General features: G+C 45.2%; 1 protein-coding gene across 1 annotated transcript in view; it reads right to left on the reverse strand.

Moving 5' to 3' along the window:
* The window catches only part of MGA (MAX dimerization protein MGA), a 2673741-nt gene that overhangs the window by 1279325 nt on the left and 1369228 nt on the right, over positions 1-25188 (reverse strand). The window contains exon 11 of the mRNA XM_044060555.1: positions 24161-24224. Within this exon, the coding sequence (XP_043916490.1) occupies positions 24161-24224 (64 nt within the window). The remainder of the gene's footprint in view (positions 1-24160; positions 24225-25188) is intronic.

Genomic DNA, 25188 nt, shown 5'->3' on the forward strand with positions numbered 1-25188 from the left:
TGCGGAAAGTTGCCCTAGGGACACCGTTCTGAGCACCCATTTGTCATCTGTGATAGTGGCCCAGACATCTACAAAAAGGGCCAACCTTCCCTCTAAAGGACTCTCCCAGCAAGCAAGAACAGGCAGAAGATGTAAAAAGTAATTGAGAGCATTTTGATTGAAATGCAGGCTTGGAGCTTCCCCCTTTAGAAGTGGAAGCCTGCCAACGCCTAGACCTTTGAGGGGTAGACCCTGCCCCCTAGAAGATTTGTAACCTCTAGTCCTGGAACGCTTCTGTCTGCTGGTATCAGGAAAGGTCCAACTCTTGGAAGGGAAATTCCCGCTAAAGTAAGGGGATTGAACTTGCAGAAAATCCTTAACAGTTTGCATGGACTTGGCCTTATCCTCCATCTTCTTCAGTACCTCCTCTGCTTTGTTGCCAAAAAGACTGCCTTTACACAAAGGTACATCCAAAAGCTTAGCCTTGAGAGGTTCTGGAAGAGGCTGTTCTCTGAGCCAAGCATGCCTTCTAATAACAGATCCAGTAGCCGTAGCCCTGCTAGAGGCCTCCAGGATGTCAAAACCACAATGCAAAGAATGCTTACTGACCAGACTGGTTGATGTCAGTAAATCCTTCATGTCTTTACTCTCAGCCAAAAGAGGTATACTTGCTACTCAAGACTTTGTTATTCAGGCCGACTGAGGGCAACCTGCCAGCAGATTACCCAAATGTAATGATTGCAAAAATGAAGCACGAAGAACATCCACTGGATCTGTCAACGGATTCCTGAAAAGAAACAGATGAGAATCAGGGACTCTGTAGTACCTGTCAGGTTTCCTGGGAGCAGGAGGAACCGAATTTGGAGACTAGGAATTTTCCAGAAAAACATCATCAACAACTTCCAACACAGGGGGAATAGCAAGAGGCTTATGCAGAGGTAAATCCAGAAACTCCCTAATCCGTTTCTTGGAGTGGGGATAATCCTGACTTTCCCATTTAAAATGTTCTCTGAGGGTATTTAAAGCATCACCAAAAGAGAAATCCTCTGGAGGAGAGGCCGAAGGGATGGACTCCTCTGCATAAGAATCCACAGAGGGAGAAAAAAACCTGAGAAAATTCCTCATCAGCAGAAATGCTGGAAGAATCAGAACCTGAGCAGGACAAAACCTCAGGAGAAACATCCCTGCTCCTTTTAGAAGGGAGGAGGCTGAGAACCCCTAAAGAGTGTCAACAAATCATTAGCCATTTTAATCATTTGGGATTGAGGGGAACGAGAAGAAGCTGGAGGCTTCCTTTTCACAGGCTTACGAATGGAAGATTTACTTGCAAACCTGAAGGACTCTGTAGGCCTGGCAACCACTGAAGTTGCAGCAGAGGTTGAAGGAACAAGTTTGCTGTCAGAATGCAAAATGGAGGCCTCAGACACCAGAGTCAGCTTAGTGGCTCCGGCTCCAGTAGAAGAGGCGACCGGTGACATGTCGGAAGGCAAAACAGAGGCTGAAGGCCTAAGGGACTCGGACTCCATCAAGGCCAGTGGTTGAACATCTGCGGGCTGCAGGGACTGCAAAGGCGTCTCACTGGCTGCCGCCTGACTGACAACCAACTTAACCTCATCCAAGGACTTAGCTTTCTGAGGCCTGTCGCGGTCCTTATCCTTACGTTTCTTTGGAACATCTGAAGCCTGGCAGACGTCATACCGATGAACTTAGGCCAAACTCCAAAATGCCTAGCCAAAATCTTAGCTCGACGACGGATAGTACGTGGATGAAAGGAAGCACAGTGATCACACTTGGGAACGTCACGGTCAAGGCTTAAACACATAATGCAACAGGAATGAAAATCTCTATGGGGAATATGCTTTCCACAAGTAAGGCAATTATTAATTTTCTCTAGCATTCGTTAAGGCAAGAAAAGTAGACAAACTCTTGTAGTCAAAAACCAACAAAGGTAAACTGCCGACCAGCACTCGTGCATGAAAAGCTTCTGCTTTGGGCTCCGTGGCAAGGAAGACTGAGGAAGTGATGTCGGCTGCCTCCTTTTGTATCGGACGCCCTGACGTCCTTTATAACTGTCATTTTTACCTACCTTTGGTATTCTGGCCGACTGAGGGCTATCGGGAGCCAGATAACCCATTTGTTAGGACAGCAACAGTGAAACACGATGAACATTTACTGGTTCTCAGTGACACTTTGTCCTTATGAAAATATACATACAGAAGTTTTGACGATAAAGAATGTAGCTCAGAAATTTTCAAGGCAGAAATGATAGCCACTATAAATAAGGTCTTCTAGGATAAAAACTTCAGAACAACTTTTGCAGTAGATTCGAAGGGCAGGCCAGTCAGGGCCTACAAATTAGAAGTTATGTACTTACCATAACATTCCATCTGAGTGGGTGGATTCATTTGTCTTCAACCTGTGGGTATGGATCCGATATCGGATCCGAACCGGCATGGTTTATCCAGCTATGGATCCTAGCTCCTCCCCTCACCCATAATGCCCTGCTCTCCCTACATGACCTCAGATCGAGTTTGCCCTGCACCAACTACCCTAACCAAAGGGTAACACACCCTATGCAGGAAACTGACAAGGCCAGGGGGATAGGAGGGCGGGATGGTTGCAGACAAATGAATCCACCTACTCAGATGGAACGTTATGGTAAGTACATAACTTCTAAATCTGAAGTAGGAGAATTCATTTGTCAGCAACCTGTGGGACAGAGTCCCCGGCTACCTGAATCTTGGGTGGCCATCATGGAAGGATATTCCGGAGCACCGCGGAGCCAAAGGATGCTCTACCTCTAAAAGTGACGTCCAGCTTGTAATGAGTAATAAAGGTATGAGATGAAGCCCAAGTGGCTGCTGAACAAATGTCATCCAGAGGAACCCTAGACTTAAAGGCCGCTGAAGTAGAGACAGACCGAGTCGAATGAGCATGGACTCCCTCCGGTGCGGGCCTCCCAGAGGCTTGGTACGCCAACAGAATACACTGAGAAATCCAGCGTGACAAAGAAACTTTGGAAATTGGTTTACCTAGACTGAATTTGGCAAAAGAAATGAACAACTGGTCTGATTGCCAATGACCAGCTGTCCTATGAAGGTAAAAACGAAGCTGCCTGTGAACATCCAAGGAATGCAGCTTGTATTCGCCTTTGTTTTGATACTTAGGGAAGAAAACAGGGAGGTTGATGGACTGATTAATGTTAGCTTCCGAAGCTACTTTAGGAAGAAAGGAGGGATTGATCCTTAGGTACACCCGGTCCGGATGAAAAATCAAATAAGGCGGTTTCATGGACAGGGCCTGAAGCTCTGAAACTCTCTTAGCCGAAGTAATGGCTACCAAAAAAGCAGTCTTAAAGGACAAGTATTTAAGATCGACTGTGGCCGCAGGTTCGAAGGGGGGAGCGGTCAAGGCCTGAAGTACCAAGGAAAGATCCCACGGGGGAACCGCTTGTTTGACAGGGGGTCTGAGCCAAAAGGTGCCTTTTAGGAAGGTTTTGCATAACTTAGCCAACATAAGAGGCCCTGAATCGTGTCCAACCTGGTAATGAGATATGGCCGCCAGCTGAACTTTGACCGTGGAACTACTGGCGCCATCATTAAAGAGAGTAGTAAGGAAATCTAGAACCAAAGGAAGGGGAACCGTAAAAGGATCTAGGTCTTGCCGCTCTGCCCAAATGGAGAAACGCTTCCATTTACTGCGGTAAATTTTTCTGGTAGAGGGCTTGTGGGCCGCTACCAGAATGGCCTTAACTGGTGATGAGATACCGAGAGTCCTGATTAGGAGTGGAACTGGAGCAGCCAAGCAGTCAACTTCAGGTTGTCCAGGTTCGGAGTTGGCAGGTTCGACTGGTGTGATATCAGATCTGGAATGGGATCTAGAATCCAAGGTGGATTCACTGAATGAGACCTTAGGTAAGGGAACCAGATCTGTCGAGGCCAGAACGGGGCAATGAGGATCATTCTGCACCCCAACCAAGAGGCTTTCTGAAGTACTTGTAGCATCAGGGGTAGAGGGGGGCATGCGTAAAGAAGACCGGGAGGCCAAGCATGCACCAGAGCGTCTCTCAGAGAATCCCCTGGAGGGGGGATTAGAGCGAAAAAACTGTCGCACTTGGCGTTTAAAGGAGAGGCAAAGAGATCGCAACAGGGAGTCCCCCACTGTGCGAAGATGCGTTTCGCTACTTGAGAATTGAGAGACCACTCGTACGGGGAGAGAATGGTGCGACTGAGCTTGTCCGCTAGGATGTTGGTCCGACCCAGAATATGCGTTGCGATGAGAAAGCAGTTGGTGGAGATCGCCCATTCCCACACTCTCATGGCTTCTCGGCATAAAGGGTAAGACCTGGTTCCCCCCTGTTTGTTGATGTACCAGACCACCGACATGTTGTCTGACTGAATCGCAATTGTTCCCAGGGGAAGGAGGGCGTGAAGTGCTTGCAACGCCAAGAGCACCGCCCTCATTTCCAGAACATTGATATGGAGGGAGGTCTCTGAATCGCTCCACGTGCCTTGGACCATCCGGCCCGCAAAATGCCCCCCCCCCCCACCCGAGGCGGGAAGCGTCCGTGGTCACCGTGGCGAGAGGGGGAGATGCACAAAAGGGGCAGCCCCTGTGGAGGTCCGGAGAATGGAGCCACCACAAGAGAGACCGCTTGCAAGCCTTGCTGATCGCAATGGGATGATACAGGGGAACAGAGAGAAATGACCATTGCACCTGAAGTGTCCATTGAAGCACCCTCTTGTTGAAGCGGGCGTGCAGAAGAAGAGTAATCGCTGCCGCCATAGACCCTAGTGCCCTCAGGACCAATTCCGCAGGTGTTGGGCTGAAGTGAAGGATGGCCCGCACCTGGAGTCGCAGATTCCGAACCATGTCGGTTGTGAGAAAGGCTCTTAAATTTCTCGGGTCTAACCTGGCTCCTATAAATTCTATTGTTTGAGTAGGGACCAGTTTGGACTTCTCTATGTTTATCGTGATGCCTAGCCTGGGAGCTAGACGAAGGAAGGAGTCTCTTGCCAAAGAGAGTAGATGCCTTGTTGGGGCGGTGAGAAGCCAGTCGTCTAGGTACGGAAAGACCTGCACCCCCTGAAGCATCAGGTGGGCCACAACCACTGCTAACACTTTGGTGAACACCCTGGGGGCTGTGGTGAGACCAAAGGGAAGGACCCTGAACTGGTAGTGACTGGCTCCGAGCCGGAAGCGAAGAAACCTCCTGGATCTTCTGTCCATCCGAATGTGGTAGTACGCATCCTTGAGGTCTATAGAGCACATCCAGTGATTCTCCCCTAGAAGGGGGAGGATGGACTGCAAGGTGACCATCCGGAACTTCTCTTTGGGAACTGACAGGTTCAACAGGGACAGGTCTAGAATGGGTCTTAGGTCCCCCGTCTTTTTTGGCACTAAAAAGAACCTGGAGTAGAACCCTGATCCGATCTGGTCTGGGGGGATGGGCTGGATGGCTCTTTTTCTCAGCAGATGGCCAATTTCTGCTGAAGCGGCCTCCCTCTGATCGGGTGGAACATCGGGGAGGATTTTTAACTTTGGGACATGAAGAAAGGGGATCTTGTAACCTCTGGATATAATCCGAAGTACCCAGCGGTCCAATGTAATGGACTCCCATGCCGCTAGGTGCTCTGAGAAACATCCCCCGACTGCCTCCAGAGTGGAGCAGTCGGGCAACCCCTCAGGGTTGATGCGTGGGCCGTTTAGAGAAGGGTTCTCTGATCCCAAAGTTCCTGGGAGCCCCTCTGCCCCTAGGGCGGCGTCCTCCCTGTCCTCCTCTGTCGCGGAAGGACTGGTTGTCCGGAGCGGGTTGGGAATGCTGCGACTTCCGGAACCACATCTTCTTCTGGCCCTTTTGGTTCCTAGAGTAGGACCTCTGGGGCACAGAGAAGCGGACTCAGACGGCAGACAGCGTCTTCCCGTCCTTCTCGCTCTGAACCAAGGTATTGCGAACCGTCTTGCCAAAAAGGGCAGAACCATCAAAGGGGGCATTCGCGAATGACGCCTTGAAGGGCTCCGTAAAATCGCAGTGGCGGAGACAGGCCTGCCATCTTGTGACTAGGCCCGCTCCCGAAGCTCTAGCGGCTCCCTCGGTAGCGTGGGAAAGTAACCGCATAGAGGTGTTAGTCACAGAACGAAGAGCGGCCATACGGGTGGAGTGCATAAATTTTTCCTCCTCCGATATGGACTCTGGGGGGATGCAGCGTATTCCTTGATAAGATCGCGCTGCATCCTAATGACGTGTGCCAAATAGTTGAGCACCCTCAGTGAGAAGGTCGCTGAACTAAAGATTCGCTTCCCCAAACGGTCCATCATCCGAGACTCCTTGCTCGGGGGATGGACTGAGGGACTCTCCTGGGCGAGTTCCCTCTTAGTGGCTGCTGCCGACAACATGGCATCTACCGGGGGTCCCTTGCTCCAGTGGGCACGGTCAGCAGGGGGGCTAAGGATCCTGTCGGGCCTCTTAGGGATTGGCTCCACGGTGTCCGGGTCCTTCCACGCCCTGGTGGTAATAAGGTCCACCAGGGGGTCGGCAGGAGGGGACACCCAAGAGGTAGACGGGCCCGCTTCAAATGCCTCCAAGAACACTGACTCGTCCGAGGAAGACTTTGGGGCAGACCACCCACCTCTGATCCGTAACATTTCCATGATGTCTCCGAAGGAGACATCCTCAGGGGGTGATCTTGGGGAGCCTTCCCCTTCCTCCAAGTCAGTGTCTTCGGTCAAAGACTCGAGGGAGTCTATGTGCCTCCTTTTACACGAATGCTTGCGAGGTGCTTCCTCGGGGTGGCTGCCCGAGGAGCTCTCACCAGCAATGTCCAGAACCACAGGAACTGCTTGGGGCAGTGAAGCGGGCTGTCCCAGTGGCCGGGTAATGGAAGCCTGGCCCAGAGCAGATGAGTGCGGGACGGAGCCGAAGCAAGGGCTGGGGGTCCGGATGCCCTCAACAGAGCCCTCTCCACTACATCAAAGGCCAAAGGGGAGCCAGCCTTGACAATAGGATCCGAAAGTCGGCTCCCCCTCTGATCCGATGAGCGGATCGGAGCCGGCGCCGAGCCACTCGGATCCGAGGGATCAGTGCGCTCTGACAAGGACGGCCCCGAAGGCACACGGAGTCCCTCGGATCCGAAGCTCGGGCTAAGGCTCCGAGAGGTCGGATCCGACAGACTCGAGGGCAGGGTCGGATCCGAAGTACCCAGTACTGTGGGCGCCGACTCACCCGCGGCTCCAAGGCTGCCCGGCTCCGAGCGCTCCGAACCGGGGTAGCGGGTTGGAGAAGGAACAATGGGCTTAAAAAAGGGGGTCGAGCTCCCCCCCAGAGGGGGGGGGGAGGCAGGAGCACTCCCATCTGCATCTGGGCCTGGATGAACCTTTGCATCATCCGGTCCAGATCAGCATCGGAGAGGCTGTAAGTAGACCTCGACGAGGCTACCGAGGTAGGCCTTGAGTGCCGCCTCGATAGCCTCGAAGGAGGTCGGGTCTCCTCATCCTCAGGCTCCGGTGAAAAGCACGGGGACCGGAGCCGAGAAGGGGGAGAGCCAGCAGCCAAAGAGGTCGGAGGAGAAGCCCGCTTAGCCGGCGGGGCCGAAACGGAGGTCTCGGCCCGCCGCTTGTGGTGCTTCTCTCTCTGGTCCTTTTTCTTGGCTTCCCTCTCCTCCGACCCTTTGGCGGGAGTTTGAATCCCGGGTGGAGGAGGGGGAGCAGGCAAGGCAGGGACTGCCGAAGCAGTGACCACCAAGGGGGTGGGGGCCAAAGCCGAGTCCGGGGGGCAAGAGTCCTGCCAAGACCAGCTTCGACCTCCACTCCTTCAATGCCCTGGGGTTGAACCCTGCACAGATTGAACACCCTGAAGTGAGGTGTTCAACCCCAAGGCATCGAACGCACCGAGTGTGGCCATCAGCAGGGGAAAGCTTATGGCCACACTCGGAGCACTTTGAAAAAAACAGCCTTTGGGGCCTCACATCACTATTTTTTTTTTTTTTTTTTTAAATAGTAACAATAAACTAAAACACACCAACTACGAACCAGCGAGGGGAGGGTAACAACTATATTAAATAAACCCAAAATATAAACAGAAGAAAAACCTATAACTTTCACACAAATTTAAAGTTTTAAAAATTTTAAAACCCTTTAATAAAGAAAGCTATCACTTAGCTTTTGGAGCTCTGACCACCCAGCCTTTACCATGCGCGGCAAACTAGATCTGAGGTCATGTAGGGAGAGCAGGGCATTATGGGTGAGGGGAGGAGCTAGGAGCTCAGATCCACAGCTGGATAAAACATGCCGGTTCGGATCCGATATCGGATCCATACCCACAGCTTGCTGACAAATGAATTCTCCTACTTCAGATACAATGTTAATATCCCATGAAGGAACTGGATCTCTAAGAGGAGAATGAAGAAAAGTTAGAAGGAAGGCCTTGAACAAACTAAGGGAAGTCATGGGGTGGAATTTTCCCCTACTTGGAGGGAAGAAATTGCAGCTAACTTGCACTTTTAACAGTGGAACAGCTGGCACCACCTTGAAAAATATGTGCAAAAAAATCCAAGATAAACGGAAGAGGGGCTGAAAAAAGGATTAGCATTTTTCTGCACAGCACAAATAGAAAAACGTTTTCATTTACTTTTAGAAATCTTCCTAGTGAGAAGAACACAATATGTGGGCAACTGAGGTTGACAACCTGGACTGTCAAACCATCACTGGAATTTGAGAAACTATGCAGTCAGCTTGAAGGACTGGATCTTCAGGCGAGTCAGCCCTGGTGGGTGACAAAGTAAATCTGGATCAGAGCCCAGCAAACAAGGCAAGTAATTAGATAAGGCAGAGGTAGGGAAACCACAATTGTTGAGGCCAATAAAGGGCTAGGAGTACCAATGTGACCTTCATAATGATGCTTTCTGTAGGAACTTTGGAATTAGTGGTGGTGGGTAAGGCATAAAGAAGACCTGGAGAGATCAAGAATGGATTAGAGCTTCCATGATGACTCCCTCGTGGGAAATTTGAGCGAAGAACCTTCTGCATTTGGCATTTTGGGAAGTGGTAGAGAGACTGCAACAAGGTCAGCCCCAACAGCTGAAAATACACACTGAGAGTGAAGTGACCACTGTAAGGTAGGAGGATGGATCTCATCATTTTGTCTCCAAGTATGCTGGATTTCAGTGTGATATGCATTACAATTAGAAAGCAGCTAGAAGATATCACCCACAGCCACACTATCATGGCCGCTTGACACAAAGGATAAGATCTGGTTTCTTCCTATTTTTTGATGTACCAGATAACTGCCATGTTATCTATCAAGATGGAAGTCACACCTAAGGGGAGAGAGTCCAGAAAGTCCTGCAACACTAGGAGGACTGCTCTCATCTCCAATATAATGATGCGAAGACTGGCCTCTGAGACCATGCGTCCTGGACAGTTTTTCTCATATAATATCCCAACCTCACCCCACTGTGATCACTATGGCATGGACAACGGGATGAATGTGTGTCCCTGTAGAATATGTGGAGACTGTAACCACCAATGGATGTGTGTTCTGTTCATTAGACTCACTAAAAAGAATAAACGTTGTTTTCTGATAGACCACAGAACTGCCAGGGTCCACTGAAGAACATGCATGTAGAATCTAGACAGTGGTACTAATGTGAATGACGCAGTCATGAAACCTAAAAGACAAAGGACTAGTCTTGTAAGTGGCTCCCAGTAAGATATTTTTAGGTTTGTTTGTGAACAGATAAGATTCTAGAAGGGGAAAGCTTTGCTATTTGTGATCTTGTTGCCTTAGCTGCTCTGATGAACTCCAGAGATTGAACTGGTTGTAACCTGAACTTTTTTACATTTTCTGTTATTCATAAATTTGTGCAAAGTTGAAGCAAGAAATCCATGGCTTGAATGAGCAGATTACTGGTAGAACAGTGATGAGCAAGTCATCCAGGTATGGAATAGTCTGAAAATCTGAAGTCATAGATGAGCTTGTACGACTGTCATGCATTTGGTAAACACCCTGGGGCTGTAGCGAGTCCACAGGGCAGAGCTCTAAAATGGAAATGACTTTACAAATTTTTAGGTCTGATATTGGCCTTAGGTCTCAGTTTTTCATTGGCATTAAAAAGAATCTTGAGTAAATCCCAGATCCTTTCTGGTTTGTCAGGACCTCTTGGATAGCTACTTCTTAGACGCTTCTTTATTTCTGAAGCAGCTACTTTGCTTTTGTGAAGGTGAAACATCAGGAATTATTTTCTGAAGTAATGGGCTGGTATGAAAGGCTATGACATAACCTCTGGTCACAATCCTCTCCACTCATTTGTCTTGAGTGATGAGTATTCAGACCGTTGGTTGCAGAGATAAGCGCAACCCCCTGACTACCTCCAGAGTACGACAACTGGACAAACATTCAGAAGCGCTAGAAAGGTTTCTCAGACAAAGGACCTTTGAAACATTGAACTCTGCACACCACCTCTGCCTCTTTGGCAATGTCCACTATGAGAGTTTCCCCCTCTGCCTCTGGGAGCTCTTTCTCCAGAAATGTCTGAAAAACTCTTGGGATTTCCAAAACCAAATCCTCTTACCTCCCCTTCTAATTTCAAGTTGTGGTCTGTTGAAGGGTAGAACATTTTATCCCTACAGCTCAAATAGAATTGTCATCCTCATTTCTGGAGATGGTTTCTTTAACTTTAGGACCAAATAAGGTTGATCCACAATAAGGGACACTGATGAAGGACATTATGAAATGTTCCACAAAACTACAAAGCCACATCCAGGTGCGCCTCCTGATGGAAATGCCTGTACCAGTTGCTGTACATGTGCACTCTGTAGCATTAGACATAATGCATGCAGAGGCATTGGAAAGAGACTGGAGGGTAGCCAACTGTGAATCAACAGCTTTCCTTTGATCTGTCGACAAGGACCCTGGGAGAGATTTGGCAATCTCCTTTGTCAAGTCTCTCTCAAAGCAAACATGTGCCAGGTAATTCAACAGTCGCGCTGAAATTGTAGATGAGGCATATACACACTTCACAAACCTGTCCAATGGATGGGACTGCATGTTACATGGATGGACAGAGAAGCACTCTTCTGCAAGTTTCTTCTTAGTGGCTGCTGCCACCATCATGGAATCTACGGGACCCTTGCTCCAATGGGGTCTAGCCACTTTAAATTTACCAGGCTTCTTGGGAATAGGCTCAGTCATGCCTTTTTCCTCCACACCCGATTTGAGATCAGATATAGCACCTTGTAGTGAGGGGAACCACCTAAGAAGAGGATGGGCCAGAAATGAAATCTTCTGGCAGCAGTGACTCCTCCAGAGGAGTGTCTTGAGAAGACCAGTCCTCTTCCTGTCCAATACGTTCAAGAATCTCTCCAAGTGAGACATCCTCAAGGGGAACCCCTCACCATCATCAAAATCAGTGTCAGTGGAATTTATGTGCCTCCTCTAACACTTGCATTTCCAATGGACCTCTAGTGTTGGAGGTTCAGAACAGGACTCAGACTGACACACCCAAACCCACAGTCTCTCTGGAGAACATGCTCAAAGCTTTCAGAAACTGAATGCCCTGAAGGGACACGAAAGTGCAAGCTTCAGACCTTGGAAAATCTTCTGGGGATGGGTAGGATCAAACTCCTGAAGGGCAGATCTCACTTGACACTGAGACAGAATTCTCTCAAAAGCCTCTAACGCCAAACTCAAGACAGATCTGGGAAGCCCAGATACAGCAGCTAAAACTCCTGAAGGTGGCTCAACCCTGGAAGCCGCCCAATTAAGATTCAAAGGCAGGAGGCAAACTATCGAGTGCAGATACTCCTAAGGGAAAAAAAGGATTTAAAGACTTCAGATAAAAACCCAAACTATCGCAGTCAGCATCAATAGATGGCTCCAAGACTCACGACAGCTCCAAGTGTGCCAGAGCAGACTTCGCCACAGAATTTATCAGAGTCAAGGAAGAAAGTAACCTTGGCTCTGATGGCTTGGGCTAAGAGCGAATCCAAGGAGACCGATCAAAGAAGGAGCTATCAAAGATGGAGGGGGACAGACATTCCTCTCATATCAGACAGTTGCTGGTGCCGGGAGTACACCCAACTGGATCTGGGTCTGAAGGAAACTCCTCATCCTGTCAATGTCTGCTTTGGTGAGGCTCCAAGTGGACCTAGCAGACCTTAAGGAAGAAGCCAAGGAAGGAGGCCTAGATGAGTATCATGGTGTATCCTGTAAAATAGGAGACCGCTACTTAGAAGTAATGTGCTCTGGTGAAAAGCTAGTGTTTCCAAAAACTGAGCTGACTCCGAAGATTTCGAGAGCTTCGCTGGAAGGGCTGGAGCCAACGATGGCACTGAATTCGGAGATCTCTTCTTAGAAGACTTGTCTATCTTATTCTGTCTCATTTTGTTTTTCCTTCTTGTCTGTCTTTCTGCAGGATGAAGGACAAGAATGGTAAAAACAGCAGCCACTGACTTCCCTGACATTGAAAAAGGCTTTTCTCCCAGGGCTGGCTGTAGGAGACCCTTCAAAATAAGTTTGCTTCGCCTGTCCACTATCACTCTTTGCCAGAAGGCTTCACAAATTGAACATGCTACCTCTAAGTGAGAAGGCCTCAGACAGTAGATGCGTTTCTCATGTGAGTCAGAATTTGTGAGCTTATGAATACAAGCAACACAAGCCAGATAGCTTATCCAACATCTTGATACCATAAAAACTATAATAGCAAGAATAAATATTCCTATTTATAGCATACTGCGGTGATGGTGCTGCAGTAGCATTGTCGCCTCACAGTAATACGCTGTCCAGTTTCTCAGCTAGAGCGTCTTCTGCATGGAGACATGCGTGAATGGGCGTACCTTCGTTGAAGGTTGTGCGTCAGAGCTGGCAACTCAGCACGTAAAAATCTACTGCCAATCATTAGCGGACCGGAGTTCCGCTGTGGCGACCCCTAACCAGGAAATATATATATATATATATATATATATATATATATATCACACACACACAGGTATATACATATTTTTCTCTAGAAAGATGAGTTAAAAAATCTAATATAGCAGGAAAAATTATGACAAGACAAAAAGGAGAAGAGGTAATATTTATATATTTAAGGGGGAAAAAAGGATAGAGATTACTCTTCTAATACAAACTTCAACTGTTTTCCACAAAAACTCTCCTAAGCATGAAGATCTGCTGTAGTTTAAGTGGCAAAAGAGATCTTTTGTAGCTTGGGCTTTTCACAGGGATTATTGGTAGGGGAGGGAAAGCAGAAGCACCACATCCAAAGCTGGGAAGTGGCCATAGCCTGATCTAAGACCCATCATTTGATGAACGGATAGAGAGGACATCAGAACCAAAATTATTTAAAGCAGATTTTTCCTCATAAGAAGAAAATGCAAATAAACTCTCCTCATAATTTCACAATTTGTCAGTACAAACTTTAACATAAAATCCTGATAACTCAAAATTCTGAAAATTTAAGTTCCAAAAGTATACACTTTTCCCCATAATTAGTTCTAATCCTACTCTTTCCAATAAGGATGAGGAAATTATCAAGTCTTTAGAAGTGGGATCAACTAAAGCTATAGCTGCCGGGTCAAGTACTGGTAATAATATATAGAAAATTAAAAAAAATGACACTTTATACATCTTATCTGCTTTTTTAGTGGGAGCTGGCTGATAATCAGAAAAATTGCAGGCAGTAACACACACATTCTCTGGAAATTCTGTCTGTAATAACTCACAGTATTTCTTGAGGGACTGAGAACATTCAGGGGTCTTCCAGTGAAAACAATGGCATGTTCTAGCAGTAGTCTCAGAGAAAAAGGAAGCTCCAATCAGAAATGGAGCTCACACAGAGTCTAAATCAAAAATGTGAGGAGAAAACTCTGTATCTGCCCTTTTATCTTCCTGTTCAGATTCATAATCTCGGATGTCTTCAAAAAAAGAGGCATCTCTCTTTCTTTTACCAGAAATTATTTGACAAGAAGGTTTGATAGCCTAAATTAAACCCTGAGCCAGACCCAGTAAACTTCTCCTGTCTAAGTAAATTTGAAAAGGAGTAAATACATACTTAGTTTTCAGTTTCTTTTTGACAGGAAAAATGGGGTCAACAGTGTCACACTAATGGCAGCAGCAGCTTCCACAAGGATGGGCATAGTATTCTGACAAAAACTGAAAGCCTTCCCTGCTCCCTACCTCAGGACTGATAAGGAGTGGCTCTCCCTTGTCCAATGACGGGACCCCAACTGTCCTTAGTAGTTGTAGGTGTTACACCATAGGAATATGGGGTAAAAGATGAGTGGTCAGAGGTACAACAAATAGCCACAGCAGAGTGACCAACCTGCAGGAGAGGCAAAGTGCTAGCCTGCTATGGTGGCAAAGGCTATTTGCTTAACTTTTTATTTTTGTGGCTGAAGGTCAGACAGTGGGACCTGCAATTTTTTCCATGGTCAAGCCGAAAATGGTGTACCTTTCCTGCGGAATACCAGCAGCAAGTGGTGGTAAAAACTAGAAGCCTTTAAAAGTCACCTTTTCACAGGAAAAACAGAGTAAAACGCACTTTAAGGCACTTTGCCAGCCCCTCAAAAGTAAAATAAACACACCATTTCTCCACAAAAAATATTTTTCTGTTACTTTACACAACTTTTACACTGAAAGGAAAAAGAGTGCTCCCATTTAAAAGTACAACAGAGTCTCATGACAGTCTGTTAAAAGAAAAAACTCCTAACTTTAAAATAACTTTCCTGAAGAGGAAAGTGATAAAACACAAATATTTACAAAATGGAAGTTGATTTTCCCCAAAGAGAACTTCCCTCTCCAGCAAAAGAACAGCACCAAGCCGATCACTTCTCAAAAGCCTTAGAGGGGTGTACTTCTTCAATGACAGTAGAGCTCTAAAGGGCCTGACACCCAAATCTGTCTTTTAATCAGCTCAGGCTGACCGGCTTGATAGTCTGGGTGCACTGAAGTTCCCCTGAAGCTTTAGAAGCTGCCTGTTACATCCTTAGTAATAACTCGCACAGCTAAAGATACTGCAGCAGTGATCAATATGGTGAACATCAATGTCTTTCATGACCTACTTCTACTTACCTGAAGCTACTGGCTTGAAAAGGGTAAAGTAAATTTTTGCAGCATAAAATATAAATCCCAAAGAGGCATGGATTCTATACGCGAAGGTCTTAAAAGAAAGCTGCCTCTAAAAAGGCTTTGCATACTCTGAGTGGAGGCATAAGAGGAAAGCAGTCCCACACAAATTTGAAATGGCCACATGATGGAGTTAGAAAAGTGGTTGAACTCCAAATAAAATATTTCAGAAAGACACTCTAATACAAATGGAACTTCAACTCAGAAGAAACCTAGCCCTCCGTCTGCTGCACATCTTACAAAAATCTAGCTTTTCCAAAGATAAACTCATCTAAGTCACTCATACAGACTACAACTGAAGAATCTAAGCTACAAGTTTTGTGGGTATGAACATGGAGTGAAGTTTGTACAACTCATGCTTCAGGAATCTTTTGGTGGGACACAGCATAAGAAACTCTCTAGAAGGTGCAGAAACCACATTTTTCAAAGCTAGTAAGGGGCAATGAGGAGAAATTTTGCCTAGTTAAGTGGGCCTTTCTTGATGATAAAAAGTGAAAAGTCCAGGTGGCCACTTCATGATGATATCATCTAGCAGCAGCCACGTGAAGGGAGGAATAAAGAAATATCTGCATCATCTGGCAAAGGCTGAAGATGCAGAGAGATCATAATGAAGACTACACCACAGCCAAAACAATACAAAGGTCACAGTGTAGATGTGGGGCCATTTGTGGGAAATTAGCAGAAAGCAACTTATCCCATCCACAAGGCGACTGGATGGATTAATGGCTAAATCTTACACTCCTAGAAATATCTCCCCATAAAGGACAAGATCAAGCCATTCTCCCATCAAGCAGTTTACTTGCGTATCAAACTACTGTCATGCTGTAGCAGTGGTTGGAAATTACACCTTAAGGAACAGAGTACTGATCTTCTTTGTGAAAGGACTACTCTCAACTTGTAGATGATGATGATGGACACCCAGACACCCTGAGCTGTCTGCATACCACACCAGCAAAGGGATAATGTCCTCATAGTGACTTGAGGCTTATAGCAATGCAAAAGAAACTGTCCAACACTGTGTATTGTTGAAGGTGTCAGTCAAGAGTGGACACTGGCAGAAACATGCACAATATGAAAGAAAAGTAGAGTTGTGTACACTTCCAACAAATGTAGATATTCAAGTGTATTCACTGTTTCAATTCTGACAGATGGGATTTCCTGCCATGAAAGCTCACGGCCAGCCTGACTACCAGAGAAACTTATTTCACCTCCTAAGCTGGCAGACGCCTTAACCGACGTCCAGGAGTGCCCCTGGGAAAACCATCTGTTTGGATAGCACAGTGATGGACTTCTTTACGTTTAGAGTGAACCTCGAGGAGGTTAGGAGGTCCCGTGCAAATCTCAGGTCTTTGTGAATCTGTGAAAGGTCCGAGGCCTGTATTAGGCAATTGTCCATGTAGGGGTAAATCTGGACCCCTTTGGTCCTACAGTAAGCAATGACAGCACTAAGCACTTTGTGACAACCCATGGTGCAGTAGACAGTCCAAAGAGCAGAGATGAAAAATGATAATGGCTGGAGCTTGCTCTGAAGTGAAGAAAGCCTCTGTGCAACTTTGAGACGGGGATGTGAAGGTAGGGGTCTTTTACGTCTACTGATATCATGAATGCCCGAGGAACCATCATGGGGAGTAGTTCTGCAGGGCCAACATTTCTGGACAGGTCCAGAATGGGACTCCCAATACCCTTCTTTTTTGGGTACCAGAAAGAGTCTTGAGTAAAATCCTTTCCATTTTTTGATCTTCTGGAGTACTGCTCCCTGGGAACACAACATTCGAATTTGTTCTAGAACCTGAGTTTTTTTTTTATTCTGGGATATAGCTGGGTATTCTGAGAATTTTAAGGGCTCTTTGAAAGTTAGCTTGTAACCATGGACAATAATATTTAGAACCCACTGATCTGAGGTAAAACGGGTCTAGTTTTGATGGAAACGGGACAGCCTTCCTCCTAGCTTTGGGATGGGGTTGGGGAGGGTGGTTGGAAGAGGAGAGTCATAATTGCTCTCTGGCAGGGGCAGGTGTCCTAGAACTCCCTTGTCTGAGAGAGTCTGAGGTCCACCGCCTAGATCTTTGTTGCTGTGGTCTATGCCTGGGAGTTCTGTCCCTCTCAGACTTTCGGTTTGCTCCTAGACTGGGTGGGAAAGGACCAATGTTTGGCCGGAAAAATTCCTACTGAATCGGGGGGGGGTGCACTTATAGAAAATCCTTTACTGCTTGCACAGATTTTGCCTTGTACTCCATCTTTTTGAGGACTGCTTCAGCTGTAGCTCCAAAAAGGCTTTCTTTGTCAAGGGGAGCATCCAGGAGATTAGCTTTTACCTGGTCAGGGAGGGGTTGCTCGCTAAGCCAAGCATGTCTCCTGATCACTGTGCCAGTGACAGCTACCCTCCAGAAGGCGTCCATGACATCATACCCACAGTGAAGGGAGTGTTCTGCCACATGAAAACTGGAATGGCACAGATCTAAAAGTTCCTTAGAACGGTTTTATCTTCTAGACCTGAGAGCTTTTGTTTTAGTTGGTCAAGAATGGTTTGCTGGTATTTGATCATATGAAATTGACAAATGAGGGCCCTTCATAGTGAAGGAAGCTGAAGGTATACTTGCCTACTGACAAAGTGATAGATTTGGAAAGAAAAGGGTTCCTAGAGGTACTGGTCTTAGACCCCCTTGGGCCCAGGTGTGACTATTTCAGGGTCAGCAGTACGTTTTTCAAATAGATATTTATGAAGGTCCTGGACGCTGTAAAACCAGTCAGGCTTTCTGGGTACAGGAGGGAGTGAATCAGGACTTAAGGAAACATCCTGAAAAAAATCTTCCACTACTTCCACAACAGGTGTGACTGCTAGGGGTTTGTTCTCAAAGAGATCTAACAATTCCTAGACTCTCTTTCTGGCCTGTGGGTATTCTTCAGCTTCCCAATGAAAATGTTGCCTCACAGCATGAAGAGTCTCTTCAAAGGTGAGGTCTTCAGGTGGAGAGGCAGACGGTAGAATTTCCTCTGAATCAGATTCCTCATAAGAGGTGTAAGTGGGGCTTTCCTCAGATGCAGAGTCCTCCAAATCAGACACCACTTCTGAATGCAGCGGACCAGGGAGGAATTTAGGGTGGATATCCCCTGCAGTCTGTCTGGACCTTACAGTATTAATGACGTCTTCAGACAATATGAATAAATCTGGTTGGTGTCCCTGAAACTGGGAGCCCACAGGCCTAGGCGAAGACCTTGCCACAATGCCTTTCTTTGGTGTGGGTTTGGTCTTAGACCTAGGAGCGTCTGACACCCTGCCGCCTGACTCTCTAGGTTGTAGATGCAGTGGAATGGCCCTAGGCCATGAACAGTCTCCAGTTAGTAGTCGCTCGTCAGAAGCTGTGGCTTGCTGACAGGTCTTGGATCCAATGGATGAGCTGAAAGGGATCAAAGGCATGTCCGACTCCAAATGGGTCTCGACAGAAGCCTGGGTCACTAACTCAAATGTCAAAGGGGGCTGCAAAAGCACCTCACCTTCCTCAACAATCACAAGTCTAGTAAGCAAGTCAGGGGGCGAGAGTGAGTGTCATCTGTGGACTTAGGCTTTTACCTTTTTTGTGCTTAGGTACGTCAAGCTCGGGATGACCGGCGGATGCCATAGTATGCCATTGCACAGATTTCTGCCTCAGAAAACCTAGCACAGAAATGATAGTTAGGAACAATTGTGGTCTGGGCCTAAGCAACTTACACAATGTGTATGAAAGCCTCTGTGTGGAATCCGTTTACCACAGTGTAGACAACTATTAACTTTATCTGACATGAATCAAAGAAAGAAAGAAAGAAAGGAGTTCCCCAACAGGGTACTTATCTTTCAGACTACAATGTCTCTATGGTGTGGACTGACCGACGCACTTAAAAATCTGTTTCGGGCTCTTGTGGCAAGGAAAGTCTGGAGTGATGACACAGGGTGGCTCCCTTTATATCTGAGCATACGGACATCAGTTAAGGCGTCTGTCAGCCTGGGAGGCAAAATAAGTTTCTCTGGTAGTCGGGCCAGCCGAGGGCTTTCACAGCAGGAAATCCCATCTGTCCAGATTTCAACAGTGAAACATGAAGAACATTTCTGCATTCTCTGGATATTAACTGCACTTATGTACCTGCACTGGTGGTACATATCCAAGCAGATAAATGTTGAGAAAGACAGCCCCCAACTGTCACTTCAGTGGCATAGACAGGAAAGCATTCGGGATCATAGAGGAAGACTAGTCCAGGAGATGTACATGACAAGCCAGACAGCTCTCCAAAATCATGATGAACTGCTCTATCACATACAAATTTCATGAAGGCATTTATCTTTTAAAGCAGCCTTGCTGAATTCTCCAATGAAGACCACATGAAAAGTTGTTTGGGTATCTCTAAAGTCAAAAAAGGAACAGTGTGAGCCTGTTAGTGATGCTGATGTTCTCCAAAGGCACAACTGTGAAGGAAATTCTCTGAGACAAAGTTAGAAAAATGGACATAGGCCTGAATGAAAAAGTAGCCTCTGACAGGAAAACTGGAGGGGGGGGGGGTCAAAAGCCAAAAAAGGAAAGCAAAGCAGGAAGAAGGAGAACAGGAGGAAGAATACGGAGAGGGGGGTAGAAGAAAACGAAGAGGGTGAAGTAAAAATAAAAAATGTATTCACATTTTTTTAAGGAAAAACAAAACAGTGAAAAATACAGGAAAGCATCCTGGATTCATTTTCCTCAACCTGTGCTCAAACACAGCCAAAAGGAGCTGATTAAATCTGAAACTGTGGCACACTACGGGATAGCACTAGGACATAGGTTGGGAAAGCTTTACCTGCTGACGGTCCTAACAACAACAAAACTGATTCTAATATACTGTTACTACCATAATCTGTAGAAAATGTTTTTGCCAATACTATTTTTATCTTTTTTATGCTACCTGTTCACCTCTGAAGAATGACCCTAAATGCATACCTCTCAACCTCTTAGAGAGAAAACTCTGGACAAAGTCTGACAGAATGGGGGCACAAAGGTCCAAAAATAGGGCCAAATTTTAAATATTACTCTAATAAGCTTAGACAGTTGCTAGAATAACAGGATTTGTCTTAGCATGCATTTATCTGAAGGATATGAAGTCTGAAACTCAACTGTACGTCATTATTTAGTGACTTTAATCCTCAGATCATCCCAGTGTTTTGTCAGAAAATCACAAATTTTATGAGGAGCAGACCAAAAATGAGCAGCAAAAACCTGGACATTCTGTGAAAATCTGTACAGCTGAGAGGTATGCCCTAATGGTGTCGAAAGCTACCTGTGTTACTGTAACTGTATTCATCTTGGCCCACTGTGATGACTGCCCTGCCACAGTACACACACATGCAATCCTACAGAAATGAGGGACATCATCTTACAAGATCACTTGTTATTTAGTGAGGAAGTACCAAAGGACATGAGGCATCTGCAGAAAAAAGACTTAGGTCTTCAAAACCCACATTTCCCACATTCTCAATGTTAGCATAGCATGACTGACTATCTCTCAAAAGTGTTCAAAACTCTACTGTATGCACATGATGAAGCTGTGATATTCTGGAAAAAGGACTCCATTCCTAACCCAGGAAAGCAGTACACTAGTTAAAGGATATTATTAAACAAGCTGCATCAGAGTATAAAAGCTAAGCACCTCAAATTAAAACAAATCCCTTTCTTTACTCCCCAAACAGTTTTGGTGTGAGGTTATCATCTGTGGCATAAATCCACCTAATGAGCTCTCTTGGCCACATTCCTTTGTCTACTGAAAACATCTTACTTGATGATTTTCTCAAAGAATACTCCAATCTTCACACACACACACACACACACACACACACACACACACACACACACACACACACACACACACACACACACACACACACACACACACACACCAGAATTATACATCCTCTTCCACACAAATTCACCCAAATCCCCAAAATACCTCACACCCTTCTACAACTCCAAAATCATATGCAAACAAATTGCACCTCCACTAGAACGGCCTCCTCAAGACTCTCCCACTGGTACTGATAACCACTGACCACCTTCTCTACCCCTATAGATGATTTCACAGTCACCTGAACAAAATCCCACCTACAAACTCAGCCTCACAGCTAATACCATACCCCATCTGGAAATTAGCCTTTGTCAGACCTGTACCAAAAGATCACTAACCTTCCTCAGCCTCCCAAGTTCCACCCCATCAAAACGCTTACTACTCTTGGTAAAATGTACAATCAACTCACCCCTTAACCCTGACAAATAACCCTTGCTTTCTTGGATGCAGAATGGCTTTTGGGCAGGTAGAAGTTCTGTGACTGCTCTCTGGACACTCACTGATGGCAGTCTCATTAACATGGTTAAAGACAACCTCATTGGAGTAGGATTCATTGACCTTAGTTGGGTCTCTGATCTGATTTATCACATCATCCTATTATCTCATTAATAATACATTGGTTTAAGCTCTAAATCCACCTATTTTCCTGACCAAATGAACTTTTACAGTTAAAATTGGGTCTGCCTTATCAGAATTAAGCCGTTGCTCTTTCAGGGAGCGGTTCTTGCACCAATACTATTTTCCGTTTTCATAAATTAACTGCCTCTTGACCTACTTCATCTACAATTCGTTCTTTACGCTGATTACATGGTTATCTATACTGCCAACCCTTCTCAGAACATCAAAAATCAACCTCAAGCTAACCTTCTACAACTAAATAACTTTTATTTTTTCTATAAAAAATACTCCTCACTCTTAAAAACAAATCCATACTGTTTGGTACAAAGAAAAGACTTACTAAAGCCACTCACTCTCTCCATATCAAAGACCTGGACAACAACCTAAATGAATCCACCACCTCATTTTGATACCTTGGCATTTGCCTTGACCAATCCCTCAACTTCCATGACTACATTCAGAAAATCAGATTCAAAGTCAATTACTTCTTATTCTGGACCCAAAAGATCTCACTTAATTTCACAACCTGCTACAGCAGCCTTAGGCAAAAGTGTCCTGCTTGTACAATAAGAACATAAGCTATTCCACTTGACTACTGCCTTACAAAAAACGATACCACCTTACACCTCTTTCTATTAAAATCTGCCATTTCATCACCAACTCTCCCTGGCATGAACATCACTGCAGCAGCTTAGAAAAGGTAAACTGGTTACTCCTTCAAACCTGAGCAAACCTCCTCCTTGAATCCCTTCTCCTCAAACTCCTAAACCAGGACGCACCAGCATCCTTACTATGAGACTAACTATATCCAAACCTTCATCGAAGCCAATCCACCAATGGCCCTACTCTCATAACTCCAACCATTAAATACCACAGCTTCATGTTCTTACCCCTAAAGCTATGGCAAATACTGTCACCTAATCTTACAGTAAGCACAGATCACAAACAGTTCAGACCTCAGTTCAAACTATATCTGACGTCAGAACATAGGCCAAGTCACCTAACCTCCATGGTTACACTGTTACATTCATCTTAGAAAACCCTAACCTCTACAACAGACAACCCTTCCACATCTGACCTATCCATTCCCTACTATATATCTTATATCCACATCTCCTATCAAGCTCTTCTATTGCAGCTCTACAAATTCTACTTTCTTCACTGCTAAAATTACTACATCTGTTCTTTTGTCAGGACCACATTTACCTTATCTATAACAGCCATAATAATGTACTATTTACTCCTGATGCTACTACTTTTTAAACCTTCTTGTGTGTGTGTGTGTGTGTGTGTATATATATATATATATATATATATATATATATATATATATATATACATATATATCACTATAATGTTTTAGATCTGTATTATGTAACTACGCTGTACAATTTAGTTATACTTCTGATCTTACTGTAGCTCTCACTGAGCCTGCAAACAGTCAAAGTTGATCAGTGCCCTACCCCAGTAAACAAAAATAAACTAGCCAGTTTTGATTGATGCTTGACCTCTGACACAACTGGCTTTTTTCTCTACTGTGGCAGTACACCCAGAATCACACTACAGACCTTACTGCCAAGTCCTATACAGCTGTCATCTTCACAAAAATGATGCAAGTTGTACACTTTCTTCATGCCCTGCTGATGGCTTGAAGTGCTGTCCATTTACCACAGCAAAGCTTCACTATGTTCACTTTTCCCACACAAAATAGGATGTGCTAGAGCATGTAACACAAATGAAATAGCTCTAAACAGTTTGGTTTTGAGATAACAAACACAGAATGTTTAATACAATGTTCAATGCACTTGACAGTCTAACTCTTTTATATGCAGACAATGACGAAGTAGCAAAGAAGTTACATGGGATAAGCATGCCCTGTTAACCTGAAATCACATCACCAAGTATGCAGATCACAAGAACATGAACGGCAAACATCAGGAATGGCAAACTTCAGAATGATAGTGAAGTGAGATCTTTAGAACTGAAAATGACAATAGTTACTTATCTCTATAGGGGTTAATGTAGATAAAGATGAAATGCAATGCATACCCCCCCCCAAAAAAAGTAATTTATTCACAAAGAGGTAGGACCATCCATCTATGCTGGCAAAACTCCACTTTCAACTAGTGTTCCAGCTTTCAGTGAGTCACAGCTGGGACAGAGAGAGAGAGAGTGAGAGAGGAAGACAACTGACCATGCTTTTTACTGCTCACTTCTCCTTAAGGAGAGTGTCAAGAGATGTGCCAAAGTAGTCAAACGTTGACAGTGAATTTCAAGAACAGCCCTGGAACCTAATGAGAGGAATCTGCTTCTAAAGACAGCCACATTCCCTAAAATAGCTACGTCACTTGCATGAGTTATGTTACTGTCACACCTACTGCACATCCACCTTCCAGAACATTAACCAGGATAAAACATGATACTGCATACACAAAAAGTTCTTGAGGCTAACATACTCATAAAACCCATTCTCCCCTGAGATGGTTTATGGAGGATACCAGTGGGAGGAAAAGAGGCATGCATGAATGAATGGAATGAATGAATGAATCAATCAATCAATAAACACTATGTTTTTCAGAAATAAAAGCTGGCAAATGTTACCATTTAGTTTACCCCAGCCCTCCACTGTCTTGTTGCCTTTAATCATTTCATGTTGTAGGTCACCCTGTAAGACAAAATCTGAAATCAGAAATGAATAAAGTAATGTTTTTCATAAGCATCAAAACCTAAATCATAAAAAATGTTCATACCCTACTTTAAAACCTGCATAAATTTTTGAAAATAATTTTACTTCAAAATCTTCAAAATCACAGCAACACAGAAATTTTCAGCGATTAAAAGCTGAAGGAAGCACAACACTTTGAGGTATCAGGAGTAAGGTGACTTAACAATAAACAGGCATAAACATATACTTCAAGATGTGACACAATAAAGAACACATTAAAGCATACATCTGAAGCAGAATTAAATCACACTGTGAAGAGAGATCTGACTGACCAACAATAAGAATACACCAAGGCAAAATTACTGGGTGGCTCTCCCAGTAACCACTGTAAAAGAAAACGTTTACTGTACAGTCTGAATAAAGTACTCCTTTAACATCACTTAGAAGTTACACACTTGCCATAACTTGGTATCTGTGTTGTCCACTTCATCATGCATCATAAACGGGTCTTCGGATCCGTCCTCTGATCCAACTCGAACATTTCTTATAGATATGCAATCTGAGACTCAAACTCCTCCCTCTCCCATGATGCCTCACTCCTCTTCAAACCCTCAGATCGAATTTGCAGCCCCTTCCACAAGATGGTTATCCCAAAGATAATAAAGACAGAGAGACAAAAGACCTACTGAAGTCCAAACTAGGAACCAGTGGGTTCCGAAATCCTCTAAATTGGTCTCAGCTGTACACAGAAGGGGGTGGGATGCAACGCATAATGAAATTGGACAAAACAGATACCAAGTTATGGTAAGTAAATAACTTCTAATCTGATGTTGTCTATTTCACTATGCATCACAAATGGGTCAGAGTCTCCAGCTACACAAACCCTGGGAGGAAGAATATGCCTAAGCACCGCTGAACCAAAGGAGTCTCTGTTCCTGGAAATGATGTTCAACTTGTAATGAGA

The sequence above is a fragment of the Protopterus annectens genome, chromosome 2.part0 (genome assembly GCF_019279795.1).
Source record: "Protopterus annectens isolate FY-2018-M chromosome 2.part0, PAN1.0, whole genome shotgun sequence".
In the NCBI taxonomy this organism is placed as follows: Eukaryota; Metazoa; Chordata; order Ceratodontiformes; family Protopteridae; genus Protopterus; species Protopterus annectens.